Source organism: Plectropomus leopardus, chromosome 23, assembly GCF_008729295.1.
Source record: "Plectropomus leopardus isolate mb chromosome 23, YSFRI_Pleo_2.0, whole genome shotgun sequence".
Classification (NCBI taxonomy): Eukaryota; Metazoa; Chordata; class Actinopteri; order Perciformes; family Serranidae; genus Plectropomus; species Plectropomus leopardus.
The window spans coordinates 17,704,031-17,723,308 of record NC_056485.1 but is presented as its reverse complement, the minus strand read 5'-3'; the positions used below and the strand labels follow the sequence as shown (position 1 = coordinate 17,723,308).

The 19,278-nt window shown below is 40.4% G+C and overlaps 1 protein-coding gene across 1 annotated transcript in view; it reads right to left on the bottom strand.

Moving 5' to 3' along the window:
- Nucleotides 1–1,364: 1,364 nt before the first annotated feature.
- rbpjb (recombination signal binding protein for immunoglobulin kappa J region b) overlaps nucleotides 1,365–19,278 on the bottom strand; it is a 68,175-nt gene continuing 50,261 nt past the window's right edge. The window contains exons 3-11 of the mRNA XM_042512042.1: nucleotides 14,236–14,331; nucleotides 10,024–10,189; nucleotides 8,671–8,845; nucleotides 7,186–7,323; nucleotides 6,804–6,916; nucleotides 5,696–5,836; nucleotides 4,647–4,802; nucleotides 3,880–3,983; nucleotides 1,365–2,010 (exon numbers count right to left, since the gene is read on the bottom strand). Of these exons, the coding sequence (XP_042367976.1) occupies nucleotides 1,686–2,010; nucleotides 3,880–3,983; nucleotides 4,647–4,802; nucleotides 5,696–5,836; nucleotides 6,804–6,916; nucleotides 7,186–7,323; nucleotides 8,671–8,845; nucleotides 10,024–10,189; nucleotides 14,236–14,331 (1,414 nt within the window). The 3' untranslated portion in view covers nucleotides 1,365–1,685. The remainder of the gene's footprint in view (nucleotides 2,011–3,879; nucleotides 3,984–4,646; nucleotides 4,803–5,695; nucleotides 5,837–6,803; nucleotides 6,917–7,185; nucleotides 7,324–8,670; nucleotides 8,846–10,023; nucleotides 10,190–14,235; nucleotides 14,332–19,278) is intronic.

The following is a 19,278-nucleotide window of genomic DNA, read 5'->3' as shown; positions in this document are numbered from 1 at the left end:
AAGGTTTGTGCGGGTCCATGAACTCTTCACGAGATCTTTTTTTTTTTTTTCCTCAGCAGCAGTTTGCAAAGTTTGAGTCACGGCACCGACAACCGATCATTTAATCCGATCGGACAGATCAGAATGATAGACGAGAGGAGCAGCTGCTGCAGAGGCAAGTGAAAGCAAACTTTTAGTTACTGTCATCGCGCCTGACGTTCTACTGCTCCGTCTGTGCCCAGAGTTATGCTCTGCGCTCCGAGAGTGTAGTGCAACAAATAACCAAACGGTATAAATATTCCAACAGAGCTCCTTATGAACCATCCAGCTCCAAAAATATTTTACATTACGTGGCAGCAGATGTTTTGATCGTGGCGGGCCGCCACAAATAAATGAATGTGTGTGACGATTTTTGTTGCATGTCAGACATTCTGGGGTTCAGTCTGATTTCAGATCACTTCAGACATAAACGGACAGATCGGATCTTGCAAAACATAATCACATTTGAGCATTAATCGCCGTTATGTGAACGTAGCTTCTGATACGTTAACAGTGACCGATAAGAGCAACAGATACAGGATATTAGATATGTGAGCGTGTACACAGTAAGAATATACAGTACTAAGGCTATCCTTTGAAGTCAATGACTACGCTTTGTTACATTAGTTTGACTCATTTTTCGCGGAAGTCTAGTTTTTCACGTATTCTGCAAGTGTTGCTATGGCTCCATGTGAGATGTACTGATGTGTATACTTTCCGAAGGAGACATAGCGCACATAGAGTATTGCAGGCAAGGCAGAGGCGTTGCTTAAAGCTTTTCTTTTTAAAGACTTCATAAAAACCAATGATAAAACAAACATAGGCCCTCTGAGGTTATTCCCCAATTAAAAAAAAACAACCTTCGCTTATGTAAATAAACAACCCAGACTTCAGATTTTTCCCAACAGAAGAAGTAAGAGTATTAAAAAAAAAAAAAAATCCAAAGACTGAAAAAGCAGGTTTGTAAGGTCGTAATAACATACAGGTTGGGATTTTGGACCTCAAAGGGGGGAAACAAAAGCCCAAGCTCAGAGGAAGAATAGAAACTATTTGGTAACAAAAGTGTACTATATGTTTAATACAAAAAAGGTATGGAGAAAAATGTACCTTTACTAAAGCTTATACAAGATCCTTGGTCCATAAAAACTATGTTATCGTCATGTGTGTCCCTCTGCATCCTCCCTCCAACAACAATACATCCAGCCCCCTTTAGGAAAATCAAAATAACACAAAAGGAATAATTATAAAACACGTGGTGGGAGGAGGAGGAGGAGGAGGAGGAAGAGGAGGAAGGTGGCGCAAAAATATACTTTCAGGAGATTTTTTTTCGTGTGGATGTATTGTTGTTGTGGTTTCTCGCAGCCATAGAAAGGTGCTGGTGCTCTGAGCCTGCAGGAACTTCACTCATTCCACCAGAACTGGATAGGCAGGTCCCGAAAGTAACCACCGGAGAGGGGGCGTGGCGAGGAGCACTTATTCCCGTCGGCTTGTGATGTTTTTTTTTTTACTCCTCCTTCAGATTTCCCCTTCTCCTATTTTTTTTCTTTGTATCCAAAATTACGCAGCACTTCAGAGTCAGTCTTTGTTTATTATTTCCCGTAGTCTTTATACACCTTGTGGTACGTCTCCTCTCAAGGCATATAGTATTCGGCGGCTCCCGGTGTGCGTTAGGAGACCACGGCTGCGGCAGTGGAGGATGAGGACGTGACTCCCGCGTTGGAGGTGCTGTTGGGGCCGTAGACGCCGGCGCCGGCTTCTTGGCTGCTGTTGCTGAGCAGGCTGGAGTTCCCGGCCCGCAGGATGGCCCCGGCGGCGCTGCAGTGTGGCCGCGGCCCGGGCTCCGGCGTGTAGGTGAAGGTCAGTGTGGTGGAATAGATGATGCCGTCGTTCCTAACCAGCGTGACGGGCACCTGGACGGGCTGCCGCACCCAGCGCCAGCCCTCGCGGAAGGCGGAGATGTCGGGGACGACGCAGAGCATGCTCTCTGCACACCTGCAGAGACATCGAGGGAAAAGAAACACAAGGAGTGAGCAGCCATCAGGGTTTTAATTTGTGTTTAACCCTTTGAAACCCAAGTAGAGAGGCCCGATTTCTGCCAAGAACATAAGAAGGTTTACAAGAAATGGCCCCACCCAAAAATAAATTGGCAATTAGTTCCAAATTTAGCAAAAATAAATAAATATATAAATAGAAATCAATAAATCAATAAATAAATAAATACGTAAGGAAAACACGACATAATTTAAATATATAACTCTAATACATATTAATGTAGTTTTCTGGACATTTTTCCTTTTTTTCCTTTTTAAATAATTATCTAATTATTTCTCTCATTTTTCTTTTCACCTTTTATTAATTTCTTGTAATTTTGAAGGCATTGCTTTCTAAGTTGCTTGTTGTCTTTTTTTGCATTTAGGTTTAAATGCCTGTGAAAGGCTGCACACAAAAAGTGATGTCGATCTGGGTTTCAAAGGATTAAACTGATTATTGTTAATGTTAGCAGCTCTCCTAAAAACGATTGCTTGAAACAGTGAAACTAATAGTTACAGGTGAATAGATATTAAAAAGAGGTACTTATCTTTTCCAAAATGAGTGACTTTGGCCACTTGCTGGTTGCAAAAGATGCACAATAATCTCTTTTTGTTGAAGACAGATCATCTTTTTCAGGGGCGTCCTTTGTTATTCCAGCAAGACAATGTGTCACGTTCTGCATGTTACAACAGCGTGACTCCGGAATAAAAAAGTGCAGGTAACAGAGCTGTCTGCCTGCAGACCTGATCTGTCTGCCAAATGTTTCAAAAAGCACAAAATACGACACCCCCGACTGTTTTTGTGTTGACTTTATCTCAACAAAACCTTTGTTTTTTTGCAAACAGAAATGATTCATGTGTTTATTTACATACAAAGCGGCAAAGTGAGGTCTGATCACTCGAGACGCATTCTGACACCAGGTGTGAACAGACCCTCATCACCCAAAACCACATGTTGAAAACAGTTATAAACAGGCTCTTAGGCCTTTTAAACACACACATGGTTACCCAGGGTCAACCGAAGCCCGGGACATATGATCCACACTTCGCCGCGGGTCAGTTTGAACACGTTAATCATGCTAACATCCTAAAATTCTGCTGTTTACTAAACTTTGTTTCACACAGGTAACTTTAGCCCGGGGTTAGGAGCGCCAGCGCACCCCGGGCTAAAGTCAAGGTTAGCCCAGTGTGAACGCCCGGAGCTAAAAAGGCCGGTCCGATCTGCAGCGCTGCAGTCATGCATTCATGTTCCTCCACTGTCTCTGAATTAATCAAACTTGAGGAAACCGGCTGGGTTTTCTTTCAAAAACATGAGCAACGAAACAGGAAATGACCACAAAATTGGCAAGAAATCAGTAAAAAAGTGCAAGAAAATTACCTGAAATCTTGAATAAAACAAACAAAACATAAAAAAACACAAAAAGAAAAAAGCTGATGTTGATCTTGGTTTCAAAGGGTTAAAGCTTGGTGGGTGGTGCTGATAAACAAACTATAATCTGTGTATAAAACTCAACATGACAGAGGGGAGGTAATGACATTTTACGAGGGGTTAACAGTGCAGCACTCTGGCTTTTAAAAGGTTTTTGGCTCACTCAGAGCAAAAATGAGCCGTTGCTCAGCTTTAGAGAAGAATGACACAAGTTGACTCATAAGATTTGGGCTCTCAGGCCTTCACAGGATCTGCAGCGTTACGTCTGACAGGGAGCATTCGCAAAGCTTTTATTCATTTAAAATCCCTGTATCCATTAAACTTAAAGTCCATCATTTTCTTTGACTCGATATTTTTGTCAAAACTGAGTGACCTTTACGAAAAGTGAAAGCAAAGACGTACCTGTACATGGTCTCAGCCTCGACGTCTCCGAACCAGACCCGCAAATTTGGAGTGAAGTTCTGTCCTGTCAGCTCCAGCATGGCGACGTCGCCGCCACCGTTTAGCTGCAGACACAGAGGATCGTTTAGTAACCGCGCTAATGCAGTGATAATAGTAATAGTAATAATAATAATAATAATAATAATAATAATAATAATAATAGCGATGAATAATAATAATAGCGATGATAATAATAATAAAATAATAATAAAAATAGTGATAATAATAATAAAAAGAAAAAATAATTTAAAAAATGATAATAACAATTGTTATATACATACGGCACTTTTCAATCATAAGTGCTTCCCAGATTAAAATATTTATAGAAAAAAAAAAAAAATATGAAAAACCCATGTAGCCCCTCACCTGCCCACCTCATGACATACCCAAAATTAAGAATATTAAGAACGTTAGAACACAAAAATTAAACAGCACGGCGCACATGAACAGATGTTGGTGCAAGTACAAAAATACAATTTCATAAACAATTAAATAAAGTGTAGAATTAAACTCATATAAGCAGATCGAATAAATAAATAAATAAAATTGAGGACATGATTTCATATAAAAGAGGTGTAACAAACTTTTAAATTGAAAAGCAATAAAAGTGCAAAGTATGAGGAAGTGCATAATAGTCTCCAGCTGTGATGACATGAAGTTAAAAATCTAACACCTAAAATAATAATATAAAGACGGCTAAAGCTTCACTGCGTCTCGGCGGCGTGTACCTGTAAGCTCTCGACCACAGGCACGGGGGTGACAGGCGAGTGGACAGGGCCCATGCCCTCGTAGAAAGTGTATTCAGCCTTGTCTGTGCTGATGATTGTCCAGGAGGCGCCGTCGTTGATCATCTCCTTGTTTGGTTCCTTTGGGCATGGAGTGGCCTGCAGGAGGAGGAGGAGGAGGAGGAGAAGGAGGAGGAGGAGGAGGAAGACATTAATGCACATCAGGGGCCGAAAAGATAACCACCAACAATCCAACCCAATCAGACTCCAGACTGCAGTCAAGTGTCCTTTTTTTCTCTATACGGCTGTTATAATAGAAAAGGCATCCTGTGTTAACCCTTTGAAATCTGAGCAATTTGGTTTGATTTCTAAATAAGAAATTACCACAAAATTAGCTGAAAATAGGAAAAAAAAAAGTTGCAAGGAAATTACTGGAAAATTAACAATAAAAATAAACAACTAAAAAACATAAAAAATAATTAAAGAAACATAAAATAAAGTAAAAAAAAAAAAAAAGAAAAGACCTGGGAAAAAGGTGCTTAAGATTACATTTTTTTTCAATTCAGAAAAAATATGTAAATATAAATATGGAATTATTTTTAAATTTATAACATTTACAGTTTCTAGCCTTTTCCCTTAGATTTCTGATGATGATCTATTAATTTTCTTCCTCTCTCTCTCTCCCTCTTTTAGGTAATTTTTTTTGCCAAACTCATGACCTTTTCCTTCATGAATTCCTTCAGAAATGAAACCAATTTGCTCAACTTGCATAGATTTAAATGCTTTTGAAAGACGTTTGAACGCAGCACCAAAAAAACTGCTGTCCATCGAGGCTTTAAAGGGTATAAAATATAATAACGACAAACAGTATGTGAAACTTTGAGCTCAGTGCCAATTCCAATTCAGTCCGCTGGAAAGGTTCAGAGATCACTTTCTGTCTCAGAAGCGATCGGCCTCAATCATCTGTGAGATTCTTCAGCTCTGATTCTGAAGTGACCTCCTCGGGACTGACGTGCACAAATGGAAAGATGTAAAAAGTGCGAGACGCTCACTTGAAACTGGATGATCCTTTCTTGGGAAAGGCACAGGTACATGCGTTCTGTGTCCTTCAGGTAGAAGGCACACTTGTGGAGCTGGGAGACGGGGTCGTCGGCGTCCAGCAGCGCCGTCTGCTTGTCCACCTTACGGATGATCTGACGGAGGACAGAAAGAAAGACGGATGAGCCGATCAGAAAGTGAAGGTAAAGGAAGGATGAGAAAATCAGAGGGAAGAAGCAACGGAAAAAATGAATTGACTTGCTTTTATGTGATGTCTTTTATTTCTTTTACCTTTTTTAATTTATGTTTTAATTTATTTCATTCCCTTTTATTTGTGGTTTTATTGCTTTTATTGATTCTGTTGTTATTTTTGGTCAATTTCTTTTTTTTTTTAAAGATTCCCTTTAGTTTTTTTATCTATTATTTTATATTAACATTTTACATCTTGCACTGTTTGTCCTCTGATTTTAATTTCATCCTAATTCTACCCTAGATTTGTCTTGTTTGTGTTCAATGGGACTTTTCAGTATCCCTTTTCTGCTTTAAATTGCAAGTTTTTAAAGGAGCTATATAAAAAAGTAATAATAATAATTATTGTTATTTATTTTTTTTAATTTTCAACATATGTTTATTAATTCTATGCAGTTAACCATTTCAAAATACAACACGATGTATGAACAAATAAATAATAAAAATAACTATATTAGTAATAATAACAATAATAATAATAAACAAAATAAATAAACAGGAAGATAAAAAATTTAAACGTTAAAAATAAATAATAATAATAATAAATAATTTAAAAGAAAGAAATTGCAGTAAATAAATAATTAAATTGAATAAGTATGTGAATACAGAATTAGTCTGAGTATATTCGACATTCCTCACAGTAAAGTGACATTTACAGTGTTACCTCACTCCTCTTTAATAGGAACAAAATTCCAAAAACCTCAATTCAAACATTATTAAACTCAGAGGCTTTATTTCTAAATATATAAGTAACTTTCTCAGGAGTCAAACTTGATGTTAAGTTTTTTAACCAGCAGCCAAAAGAGGGACATCTGACACTTTTCCAGCATTATTATTCTTATTATTTTTCTCTCAAATGATGTCTTCTTTTACCAGTCTGGGCAGGGCCATTCCAGTGACAGAGCAAACCAGTTTGACTGTCTGGCCGTAGTGGATGTAACCGTCTCTCACAGTGAACTCTTCTCCTTCTGACTCCTCGTCATCCACTGAGAAAAACAAAACAACAAAAAAGGAGGAAATAAGTGAGTGCTGCTGCGAAGACACTCAAACCCACACTCCATCAATCAGCCCTCTTTGTGTGCGATGAATCGCTGTAATTTCGATAACACAGCGTGGGTTACAATGAGCAGACAGAGACTGGAGACAAAGTGACGAGCTGTCCAACCACATTCCTCTCTTTACTCTCACTGAGCCTCCACATCATCTGAAGCTGCTCTGCGGCCGCGTGTTTGTGCTGCAGCAGCTGGACACTCACACAGGTGGATGTAAAAGGCGCCCCACTGCTGGGAGCTGGCGTGAAAGTTTCCTCCCTCCACGTGGAGATAGCGCGTGCTGACTGTTTGGGACCGAAGCCGGTTGAAGAGCGCCACCTTGGTCCCTGATGCGATGCACACTGCGGACACACACACACAGGGAGGTTACACAACGAGCAGACGTGACATGTTGTTCTCATGTTAACAGCAGAGGGGATGGTCTGTTCACCACATGAGAGCGACCTGTGACAGAGCGGCGTTTCAGGACGGTCAGGTGAAGCTACGCTGACCTCTAGTGGTTTGAAATAATAAGAAAACTGATGATGATAAGCTGTTTTTAATGAACCTTTCAAATGAAAGCTCCTGTAAATACAGGAGAAAAAACTTCAAATATTAGAGTAAATAAATAAGAGTAATTGGGCAATAAATAAATAGTAAAGAGAACTAAATTAAAGAAATAAAAGTGATAAAATACAGAATAATATAACAAGATTTATTCAGAATTTTTCGTATATAGTGAAAAAAATCCACATTTTACAGACTGAAATGGACTTTTTAAACATATCTTAAGTGTGGTAGAAAAAAAAACTACACCCAACCATTCTTAAGAATAAATTTCTTCTTAAAATCCACTTCTGATGTTTTTTAATGAAGTTTCTCTTATTTTTTGGGGGGATAAGAACAAAATCTACATACTCTGAAGAGCACACTGGCCACATCCTGTGCTGACATTTTTGTGCAAAATAATAGTTATTATGTTTTCTTCAATATTACAGTTGTGTAATATGAAAGAATTTATAATAAATTATTTTTTTAGCATTTTTAATATTTTTCATTATTTTACTTTTATTATTTTAAGTAAATATTTTCCTTATTTTACTGATAATATTTTTTAAATTATTATTAATATTTTACTTGTTGTCTGTTTTCAGAATTTTTCACATGAACACTTCAGTTCACATCAATTATGTTGCTCTGGCATCGTTCCTGCCAAAAATTTGTAACTGGACGTGGTTTTTACAGGCATAAAATAGGCCTATTTCTAGAAATATACAATACATAACTTTTAGATTTTCTCCAAAACTGCACCAAGTTATGAGACTCTCACTTAAAATAAAAAGTGCTCCAGGTTACAGGATTTAATTTTTAACTGTATGAAATTCAACTGAAAATGAATTGCAGCATGTCACACTTTATCTTATATTCTTTCCCTGAAGAGAACAAGTGCAGCAGAGCTATGTATGCTCAAATGACGTAGTAACTACAACAGTGTTTGACTTTTGATTTGGGGTGAACTGTCCCTTTAACTTAATCATTTAAAGTTTGGCGAGTCTTTTCTACATCCACGCTCCTGCTGTCAGACAGAAAATATCACAAATAACATAAATATGGCTGAATAATATTCCCAAAATAGGCCACGTTTGTATTGCAACACACACCACGGCGCCCCCAAAATAACGGACACAAACAGACGAGCTCAAACTCACAGTCGGCGTTTTTGAGCGACTGCTTCTTTTTGGAGGGCTTGGAGATGACTTTGATCCTCTTGCTGAGGAAGACACCGATGTCAGCGCTGTTGCCGTAGAACATCTTGACAGACAACATGAAGTGCTTTCTCTTGTCGGAGTCGGATATGTACAAGGTTTTGGCTGTGCAATAATTCTGCGTGGACATGGAGGAGAGGCAGAGGGAGAAATCACAACACGTTACATCTTTTCTTTTTCCGCTGCCGAGGCTCGATTCCTCACGACGTTTCCTGGAAAAGGTAAACATGCAAAGTGACACAAGGAGACAGCTGACATTCCTGTTGTTTTTAATAACTGCAGCGATGATTTACGAGGTCAGATGTCAAATTTGTCACCACTGTCAGCAGAAAAATGGTCGGACTGATGTCCTTCAAATGCACTGAACGTTTATGACCCTCTACGTTACTGTTAAGTATCAGGAGGGAAGGTGTGAAGAAGTGTCAGCTTCAACTGCAATGATACTCAACTTACGGCCCCCGGGTCAAATCTGAGCCTCGATAAGGGGCAGGGTGGCCCAACAACAATTTTCAAATTCACAGTTAAAATAAAGTGATTCACACTGTAAACGTTTAGTATACAAAAGGTGCCAGAGTGCAAAAAACAGCATCAAAATAGAGCCCTAAAAGCTGCTCAAAAACAGAGACAGAGGTACTGGCTAAGGCCCCAATATCCTCAAATCCTGCAATCACGCTGAAATCCTAAAAATGTCCTAAAATCCTACAAATGTCCTAAAATTGTGGAAATATCCTGAATTCCTAGAAACAACCTGCAATCTTAAAATGTCCTGAAATCCGAGAGACGTCCTAAAATCACAGATATGTCCTTAAATCTGAGAAACGTCTTGAAATCCTGAAAATGTCCTCAAATCCTAGAGAAATCCTTTAATTTGAGACATGTCATAAATAGTAAAAAAAAAAGTCCTAAGTTCACAGAAATGTCCTAAAACCCTAAAAACTAAAATCCTAGACACATCGTAAAATCCAACAAATGTCTAAAAATCCTAAAAATGGACCAAAATCTGAGAAATGTCCGAAAATTCTGTAAACGTGCGAACATCCTTTAAACGTCTAAATGATGATGAAACATCCTAAAAATCCTATAAACATCATTAAATTCAAGAAATGTCCTAAAATCCTACAAACGTGTGTATGGCTGCTGCGTCTGGTCCGTGGCCTCTTATTTTGCGAAAGTGGCCCCATCACGCTGAGTTTCCCTGTTCGAGTGAGTTTCTGCATGCGTGCAGGAAAATAATAGAGTGATTTTGTGTGTGTGTGTGTGTGTGTGTGTGTGTGTGTGTGTGTGTGTGTGTTGTACCTTTCCCTCTAAGTTAAGCTGCTGCATTTCTTGGTCGCTGTTGCCGATGCCGATGAAGGCGCAGGGCTGCGACTCCTGCTCGGAGCAGCCGTCTCGCTCCATCTGCTCCTTCTTTTTCTTCCAGCCGCTGCCCATCAGGTAAACACAGGGAGGAGGGCAGAAGAACCTGCATGCACACACACACACACACACAACAAATGTCTTTAAATATCTGGACTTGAATCTTTAGACAATCTAAAAAACACGCCAATATGGAGTTGTTTTAAAAAACGCTCACCAACCACCAGCCTAAAAATGCAATTCTTACAGAAATCTCGAAGGGTTTTGATTCCAAAAACACAGCGTGGATTATTCACTGCTGTTTCTCAAGGCCTTGGTGTCTTAATGTGGTATTTTAGAGGATTTTTTAATATTTTTGATCAATTCTTAAATGATAAAACATGCTTAAAATTTGCACAAAATCTGTTTAACAAAAAGTATTAACCCACATGATTGAGCATGGAAATGACCATCATATACTTATTCATGACTACAAAAACTCAACACAATGCTGAGGTGCAAATTAATATTTAGGTTGCTGGCCTCCTAACTCCCAAGAAGATCCCTTTACCCCTCTCAAAAAGGACAAAATGGGGCTATGGTAGGGAAGTGGTAATGAAAGAAGTTAGGGGCCAAATGTTGAACTTGAGCTAATATTTCAGTCTATTACTATAAATAAAAGCATCTTTTTTTGATCCACTCTGCATAGATGAAAAAGAAAAAATCTGAAACTGGCGTACACGCTCTAAAACTTTTGGAGGCTTTAAGTTTATCTTCTCCATAATTTATCCTGAAAAAAAGGTCACTGTTAATAATAAAGAAATAATGTTTTTGAAAAGTAGATTTCAAGGATGCAACCTCTGAAAAGACAGCAATAAAAGGAAACAAAACAAGTGCAGCACGTCTTTAAAGAGCACAAACTGGACAACGTGCATCTCTTCATTCACACCAGAAGAGGGCAGAGCTGTGCTGAGCTGCAATACCAGAGATTTATCAACATACTGTTCAACACAAATCAACTGAGCTCTCTCTCCTCGAGCTGTCCAGCCTTATTTAGCAGATGTTAACATGAGCGGTCCAGCATGAAACTGATCTGTTAAAATAAATAGAACATTTCAAGAGAAAGGTAACTTTTTTTTTTCCATTTCAGGGTCTCACACTATTCCTGCTCTTCCTTGAAATGCTTCCTAAAAAGACAAGTACAGAACGTCCTTTAAGAAAAATGACAACTCTAGCTTCATTAAATGTGAAAATCAGCTTCAAATAAGCTCATGTGCGTCAGTGTGGAGCTGGAGAACGACCTATTTCGCAACACCACTGTCTGTCTCTGTGGGTGTTTGTCTACTTTCACCTCCTATAAAAAGCACAGACACACAGAGAGAGAGAACGAGAGAGGCAGCTAGAAGAAGGGAGACGGCACATTTGCATTCCCTGTGCGCCCACTTTCTCGGGCTCCCTTGTTACGATACAGACAGAAGCAATCAGAGGTGCGAGACAGACGACATGAACACGACGCGGGTTTGCAGGCCAGGGAATGTCGAAACACTGACATGCACGCAGAGGCAGAAACCTTACGTTGTGTGTGTGTGTGTGTGTGTGTGTGTGATACAGCTGAAATCCCTTCAGCTTCAGACACTCGTGTGATCTGGCTGGCTGCTCTACTGCAGTGATACTCAACTTAAGGCCTGCGGGCAAAATCTGGACCCCAATAGAGTGCCAGGTGGCCCTCCAACCATTCTCTAAGTGATTCACACCTGGAATTGATTTTGTACTTTCAGTATAGAGAAGATGCCAGAGTGCATAAAACAGCATCGAAATATAGATTGACTATCAAAAAAAGCCATTGGAGGATCCCCGGCACCCCCAAACAGAGGTCTTAGCTAAGCCACTAATGTCCTAAAATCCCAGAAATGTGCTTAAATCCTAGACACATGCCAAAATCCCAGAGATGTTCTAAAATCCTAAATGTCCTAAAATCCAAAAAATGTGCAGACACCTTACAAACATCCTAAAATTCTAGTGATGTCCTAAAATCCCAGAAACGTCCAAAAATCCTAGAAACGTGTATGGGGCTTCACGGAAATGCCCTAAAATCTGAGAAATGTCTTGAAATCTTGGAAACATCCTAAAACCCTAAAAATGTCCTAAAATCCTAGAAATGTACTAAAATCCAAAATACATCCTAAAATCTTAGAAACGTCTTAAAATCCTAGAAGTGTCCTAAAATCTTCAAAATGTCCTTATATCCTAGGTATGTCCTAAAATCTCAGAAACACCCTAAAAATGTCCTAAAATACTGGAAAATCCTACAAACTTACTAAAATGAGAGAAAATCCTAAAAACGTCCTAAAATCTTACAAATGTCCTCAAATCCTTGAAGTCTTAGAAACGCCCTAAAATCTTAGAAACATCCTAAAAAATTTGCAACAATTGCCTCCCAGCAGAGCAGGTTGGGGATTCATGCTGGTTACAGATACTGCGGCTCTAACTGAGCACACATGTAATCCCTGCATCTGCACGGCATCGAGAAACTCATGATACTGAAACCTGCACAAGCACGCATGCGACGAGCGAACGGCTTCCTCTCGCTGGTGTCACTCTGACAGGACGGATTTATCTGAGGAATTCATCTCTCCATCTTTCTCTCCTGTTTGTGCTCCAACTCTCCGAGGTGTCTCCGAGTTGGCCTGCAAACGGCTGATTTGCAGAGAGATAGAGGCCTGATGAGATCGCAAGCAGCACTGCAGCCCGGCCAAGAAAAAAAAAAAAAAGGTGGAGGACGGAGTGCTGAAGGGAGTTGCATAATGAGCGAGAGAAGGGGAAGGAGGGTGGGGAAGGAAAAAGCTATAAAAAGTTTGAGAGTAAGAGGTAAAAAGGTGAGAGCTGAGTTACAGGAAGAGTTAGAGGAAGAAAATGCGGGTTGTAGAGTTCAAGAGGGAGGGCAAGTTCAAAACCTCCGAGACTCGTATGTGCGCGTCCTTGAGTCCTTTACACCTGAACATCAGTACATCCTCAGCTGCAGGTTTTAATCTACTCTGTTGCCTTCGCCTCTCTCCCTGCTCCCCTTCCTTCACCTGAACGTGGCCTCTCACCGGAGGTCGCCGCTCATTTCCTCCTCTGCCCTCTCTTGATACGAGAGGTCGGCAGGGTCGAGGTGTCCACGCCGCACAGAGACGAGCTGGAATGTGTGTTTTCGTTTGCTGTTTTTTGAGCCCGTTCCCCTTGAGTGACATTTGTTACTTTGTCCGTAAACTCTCTCAGCTGAAGCAAAGTTTGTGTTTGATGCTAACAGCTTTCCTTAAAGGCTGAGCTGTGTGTTATCTACGAACGCAGCAGCTCAGTGTGTACGAAAGCTTCTTAAAGGAACACCTGACCCACAAAATGATCATTCGTTTATCGATTTCACACCCTGCGTTAGGATGAATTTGGGAAGAAAATTCTGCTTTTCTCATTTGTCTCCACGATGAATGAAGAATCCAAAAACGGAGGAAATTCTTGATGAATTGAAGTCACAGGCGTCCAGGCAAAGAGCGCAACTATGTAAAAACATCTGTTTACAAACACTTATAAACCTAACAAACTCTTAATTATCCAGTTGAATCCTCAGTTTCCAAACAGGCATCTCTTTTCTGAACTCAAAGTGAAATTTATCGACGCGCTCTTCACAGCCAGACTGTACAAACACATTCATTTTTCCGGAGCTGCTGGTCGACGGCTGCAGCTGGATTGTTTCTGTTGTTGTGTATCTTTAGTGAATCCAAACTAACCCTTTAATACGGTGCTTCGAGGTGCTGGTAGGTGGGTTTTGTTGCCTTTTGTTGCTCAGTAACCGGCTGCATATTTAAATATCTACATACATCCTTCATATTTATCGAACATGACAAGAAAGTGGGGTCTATCTTCTAATCTAACTCGCAGCAGGAATAATGATGAACTTTTCCTCTGCGACGGAGAAGAAAATCAGTTCTGAATGTGAAGTGTTAATCCAACACTGCATAGAGTCAGAGAGATCACAAACATCAGAAACAGGCTGCTTTTTCCATCTATGAAAATTCTCAGCCTTATTCCATTTTCTCAAATCTAACAACTTTCAATGATTATCAAGGCCTGTGGAAACCCTGATAGAGGATTAATATCACAGATTTTTTTAAAAAAAGCTGCTGTTTCACTCACCTTTTCTCATTGCCGTAGGATTTCTGTGCAACTTTTGCGTGCAGGATCATGACAGTTTGGTCACCTCGCTCCTTAAGGTAATTCCTCATCGCTTCTCTGCAAGATGATAAAAAAAAAAGAGAGAAAGATGTTCATGGATGAGTCATTTAATGATCCAAAGAAAAGAGATGAAGAGATATTTTGTGTGCAGAAACTCAGACTGAAGCAGAGGGAGCCTCAGGGGTCAGTATGGGGGTCACTGGTTTTGAGTTACACAGTAAGATTTTGCAAAGACTGGGGATCTTGAAGGGTCACTATTTGTAAAAATAGATTCCTTTTGAGTTTTCCCATCATACTGGTGAAAAATATTACACCAAACTCACTAAGTTCGCACAACTTTAGAAACACAGGACAACAGGAAGCGGTCGGCCGATATCGTTGCTGATACCGACACGGGTTTTTAGTAGTTATTGAGAACGATAACCGATATATGTGCAGTTGCAATAAAAATGAAAATCTTTCTGTCAATATTTAGAATATGGAATCACAACACAAAACTTTGTTTAAATGCCTTTAGCTAATGCTTAATCAAAACTTTTAACACCAAAAACGACAAGTTCCCAGCAAATATTTTTATATAAAGTTCAGTGAAAATTTAAACTAAAAAATGGATAAACACAAATGGCACCCTGAGGTTTCACAAAGAAGTTCCTCGCAGGCCGACATGCATGTATAGCAGACTGCCTTCCCTGGTGTTAGCGGACTGTTACACACACACTTTCTCATTAATTAATTTATCAGCAATCACTTAAATAAAACGCAGATAATAATAGCAACATAACAACAACAATAAAATGCCAAATATCGACCCGATAATCGGTCCACTGATCGACCACTAATCAAAATAGTTGGATTAGTTGCAGCCCTTGTCTGCTGTAAGGCTGGCTTTAGTGCAGACAGAATTAAAAAAAAACCAAAAATGTGAAATGCAGAATGAGAACATACAGAAACACATACAGTACACACTCGCAGCGACCTCTGGAAAGCCTCAGAGTCTGCACAGCCCGCTCGCCAAAAAAGCTCTGTTCTCCCCCAGCTGGGTCAGTTTGAGGTGGGGGTGAGCTGAGACGTTACTGACCGGCTCGGAGGGACAGTGAGGAGCACGGGGGAGAAGAGAGGAGACGAGGGGAGGGGGGACGAGGAAGAGCAGGGGGAGAAGAAGGAAAAAGAAAACACCAGAGCTGAAAAAACAAAAACAACCGAGCTGAGCTCACCAGCAAAGATTCCTCATCTCGTGTCAAAATGTTGCAAGGTCTGCGCTCCAATTACTCCTGTCAACTCCCACACCTCCCCCACGCCTCCCCCACACCTCCCCCACACCTCCTCTACACAAACAGGCATCAAATGATTTTCATATTTCGGCAGAGCGGCGGAGCTTATGGCGGGGCTGAGAAGCAAAGAGGTCAGAGATCAGGCTCGGATGCACAATTAAGACGCATCACACGGACATCAGCGCGCACCCCCGGCCCAATCTGCGCACATGCACAGATGTCAGTGACACCTGACACGCCGGGGCGCTTCAGAGGGCTTCCCAATCAGACACACACACAGCTTTCCACTGTGCCACGCCATACTGGGCCGCACGCTCGTGTTAGACAGGGCCTTTGTTATGAAAAGCAAGGGGCCCCTTGCAGTGTGTGTGTGTGTGTGTGTGTGTGTGTGTGTGTGTGTGTGTGTGTGTGTGTGTGTGTGTGTGTGTGTGTGTGTGTGTGTGTGTGGGAGGCGCGTACAGGCGAGGAGGAGGACGGCGAGAGGGATTTTGGTTTATCCATTTCATAATGGAGTGGGAAACGTTTTATTTCTCGCCTCACTGTGTGATGAAACAATTATTTTTCAGGGGAAAAGCTTCAATTTGAGTCGCGAAAACGACTAAAAATTAAGCTCCACATTTTCTAAATCACCGATGGACGCATGATCCTAGAATTCAAAATATTTAATTGATCGTATCAGTCTGATAGACATGAAAAAAAAACTTGTCCTCCTGAATCAAGCCAGAAAAAAGGTGCACACCACCTGATTCTTTCAAAATATTGTAAATTTACAAGTTTAATCTTGTAACATGACCACTTTATTCTTGTAATGTAACATTTTTTTCTGTAATATCACTTTTTTTGTAATAATATAACTAGATTCTTGAAAGCTGGGATTTTTTTTGTCTTTAACATGGCTGTGATCCTCCGTCATAGCAAGTGTGTGCCTCTTTTTCTTACATTAAACGTTAGAGCCTTCCTGTGAGGCTGAAGTGAGCGATACACTCGCCAGAGTCCGATACGACACAAAAACCCCGGGAGACTCCTGAGCTCACAGCGATGATTGATTATACGGAGAACACACAGTCCCAACTGCTGATGTCAGGCCTGCAGGGCACAAGTCACTGGACACCTCTGATGATGCCTGTGACCTGCAGGACCTGCAGGAAGGGTGACATCACTGATAAAACAGCACGCACGCACACACACACACGCACACACACACAAACACACATTGTGGCTGCATGGTGTGCAGCTCAACCACTCGGGCACCATGATGCAGTTACTTTTCAAGCAAATATGCAAAAACCTAATATAGTTAATATGAGGACAGTCTGACTTGTGTGACATTAAATACCCCCCAGCAACACAAACAGGAAGCAGAGGACTTTTATTTTGACAAACTGCACAAACATGACACACAATAGTTGTTAACAGCTGGTGTTAAGATGCATTTCGGTGATCCAAACACGGGCGGACAGCCAAAAAACTTTAGCGTTAACACCTGTGGGGCTGTACCCGACTCAGAATTATGACAGTCGAATCAGATTTGGCAGTTCAATACAAATATTCCATTTTTTGTTTTGTTTTACTTACAAAGTTTTAAAGTCTGAAAGCCCCGTGCACAGTTATTATGTCCACAATCTAGATAGCTGCTCTACAGCTGGAGATATGGCCATCAGAAAAATTCAGCTCCTTCCATTGGTCAAAACGACAGACGCTAAATGGTTACGTTATATAACACATCTTCATCGTTTACACTACAAAAGATATGTGGTCTGATGTGTCCCAGACATCCTCGGCAAGTAGTTTAAGAGATCGCATTAGGCGTTTTGCACCTCAAGAGCAAAGACCGCAATCTTCCATAAAACAGAAAGAGGATGGACATACAGGTGAAGCAGGACATTTCCACGACGTTTCCACTATAAATTTATGCAGAAAACACACAAACTGGTGCACCAAGAATTATCAAATACAGGAAACGGACTTACAGCCCCACTATTTATTTTTAATAGTTTTTCAGTAGTGTATTTTCAAACAGGGAAGGAAGGTCTGTCTCTGCCTGTTATTTTAATCACAGACTGTTTTAAAAGAAGTGCTTGTGGTATCTCACATGTGGCGTTAAGACTAAACATTTTGGCCCACTTAGTAGAAAATATATATATTATGTGTCGCTACGAGGCCCAAACATACAGAGAAATGAGTTTTGGTCCCTGACACTCAGCTCAGTAAATAAAGATATTCAAATACACTGCTGCATATTTATGTTGTGACACCAGAGTCTCACACTGGTGTTGTTGGGTAGGTTTCGTGCGACAGCCCTGACTTGTGGTTAACACTGTTTCACTGCTCGCCAAACTGTTCCAGACCACTGTGGCTGAGTTGGGAGCGACCACTCCGCCCGTCAACACAGAACAGCTTCCCCATAACATTTAGCTTTCACTCACGGCGGTTCTTCGTGGATTGTCATCTGTACGGCCCTCTTTATGCATCCTCCTCACAGCTACCCCTAAATAACCTCTGCACAGATAACAAAAGATGCCCCACATGTGGCAACGCTCAAATGAAACCAAATATCCTGGGATCAAATGAATAACATAAACCCAGTGGTGGGTCCATCTTTACAAACTCGGGTTGCGGAGCCAAGCATTGTTGAAACCCGCAGAATTTCAGATTCAATTCTGGTGGGGGAGCCAAGGTTTACAAAGATACCAAATATGTCCAAATGTGTCTGAAATGATGCGGAAGAGGACATCTAAAATATTTCCATCTGATGTCATGTAGCAGCCATAAGAATCATGGCATCTTGGTTTTGAACATTTTGAATTAGGAGTACACTCAAAGTACATATATGACAATGTCATACAGATGGAAAAGGGTTTTTTTCTTCTTTTGAGAGAGAGTCAGGGAAATTTAGGGTGAAATCAAGACCTCAAGAGATAAAAGCAAATGCAAAACAGGGTTTTCCCCGGCTCAGGATGGGCCCTTAGGGTGCGACTTTGCACGACAGAAAGATTAGGTGGTATACAGTAAAGGGTGAGTCTGTGTTAACTTATATGACAGAAAACTATGCGCTTTTCTGGTATTTCTGACAATTTTAAAAACTTAAAAGCCTACTATAATTCAGAGTAATAACGGATAGAAATTATTTAGCTCTTTTTAAGTACTCAAAGATGTTTTACATGAAATACAAAAAGAAAACAAATAAAAATGCAAAATAAAGAATACAAAATACTGACAGATGCTTAAAAACTGCAGTTCATCTAATAGGCTGGCTCCAAATTAAAATGCCACATTTTACAACAGAGATAAATTTGTTTACAGCCTGGTACAAAACATGGTTTCTGTCTCTATAGCTAATTTTAACACTGATGACAACTATACAGGGGGTTAAATTTTATATAACTTACCCATTTGCATTTTGTTAAAGCCCAAAGTTAAGCACGTTTAAGGGAAAGGCCATATTTTAAGTGACAAGCTGTCTGCAAGGTGTCGCTACAGTCTGTGAGTCAGATCCACCCCTCACTCCTCCATAGCTCCAAACTCTCATCCAAATATTCTCACTTCTGGCAACAAAAAACCCCAATATAATGCCCAGCCTGAGGCTTTTAAATGGCAGTCTACAAACCAATGGGTAACCCTTGGTAGTTAGGTCTAGTATTTTTACAGTTTGTTTTACAGTCACACCAGGATGTTGCAATGTGGCGGTCGCTACAATGAACACAAATTCAGCCAATCCCCGATGAATTCTGCA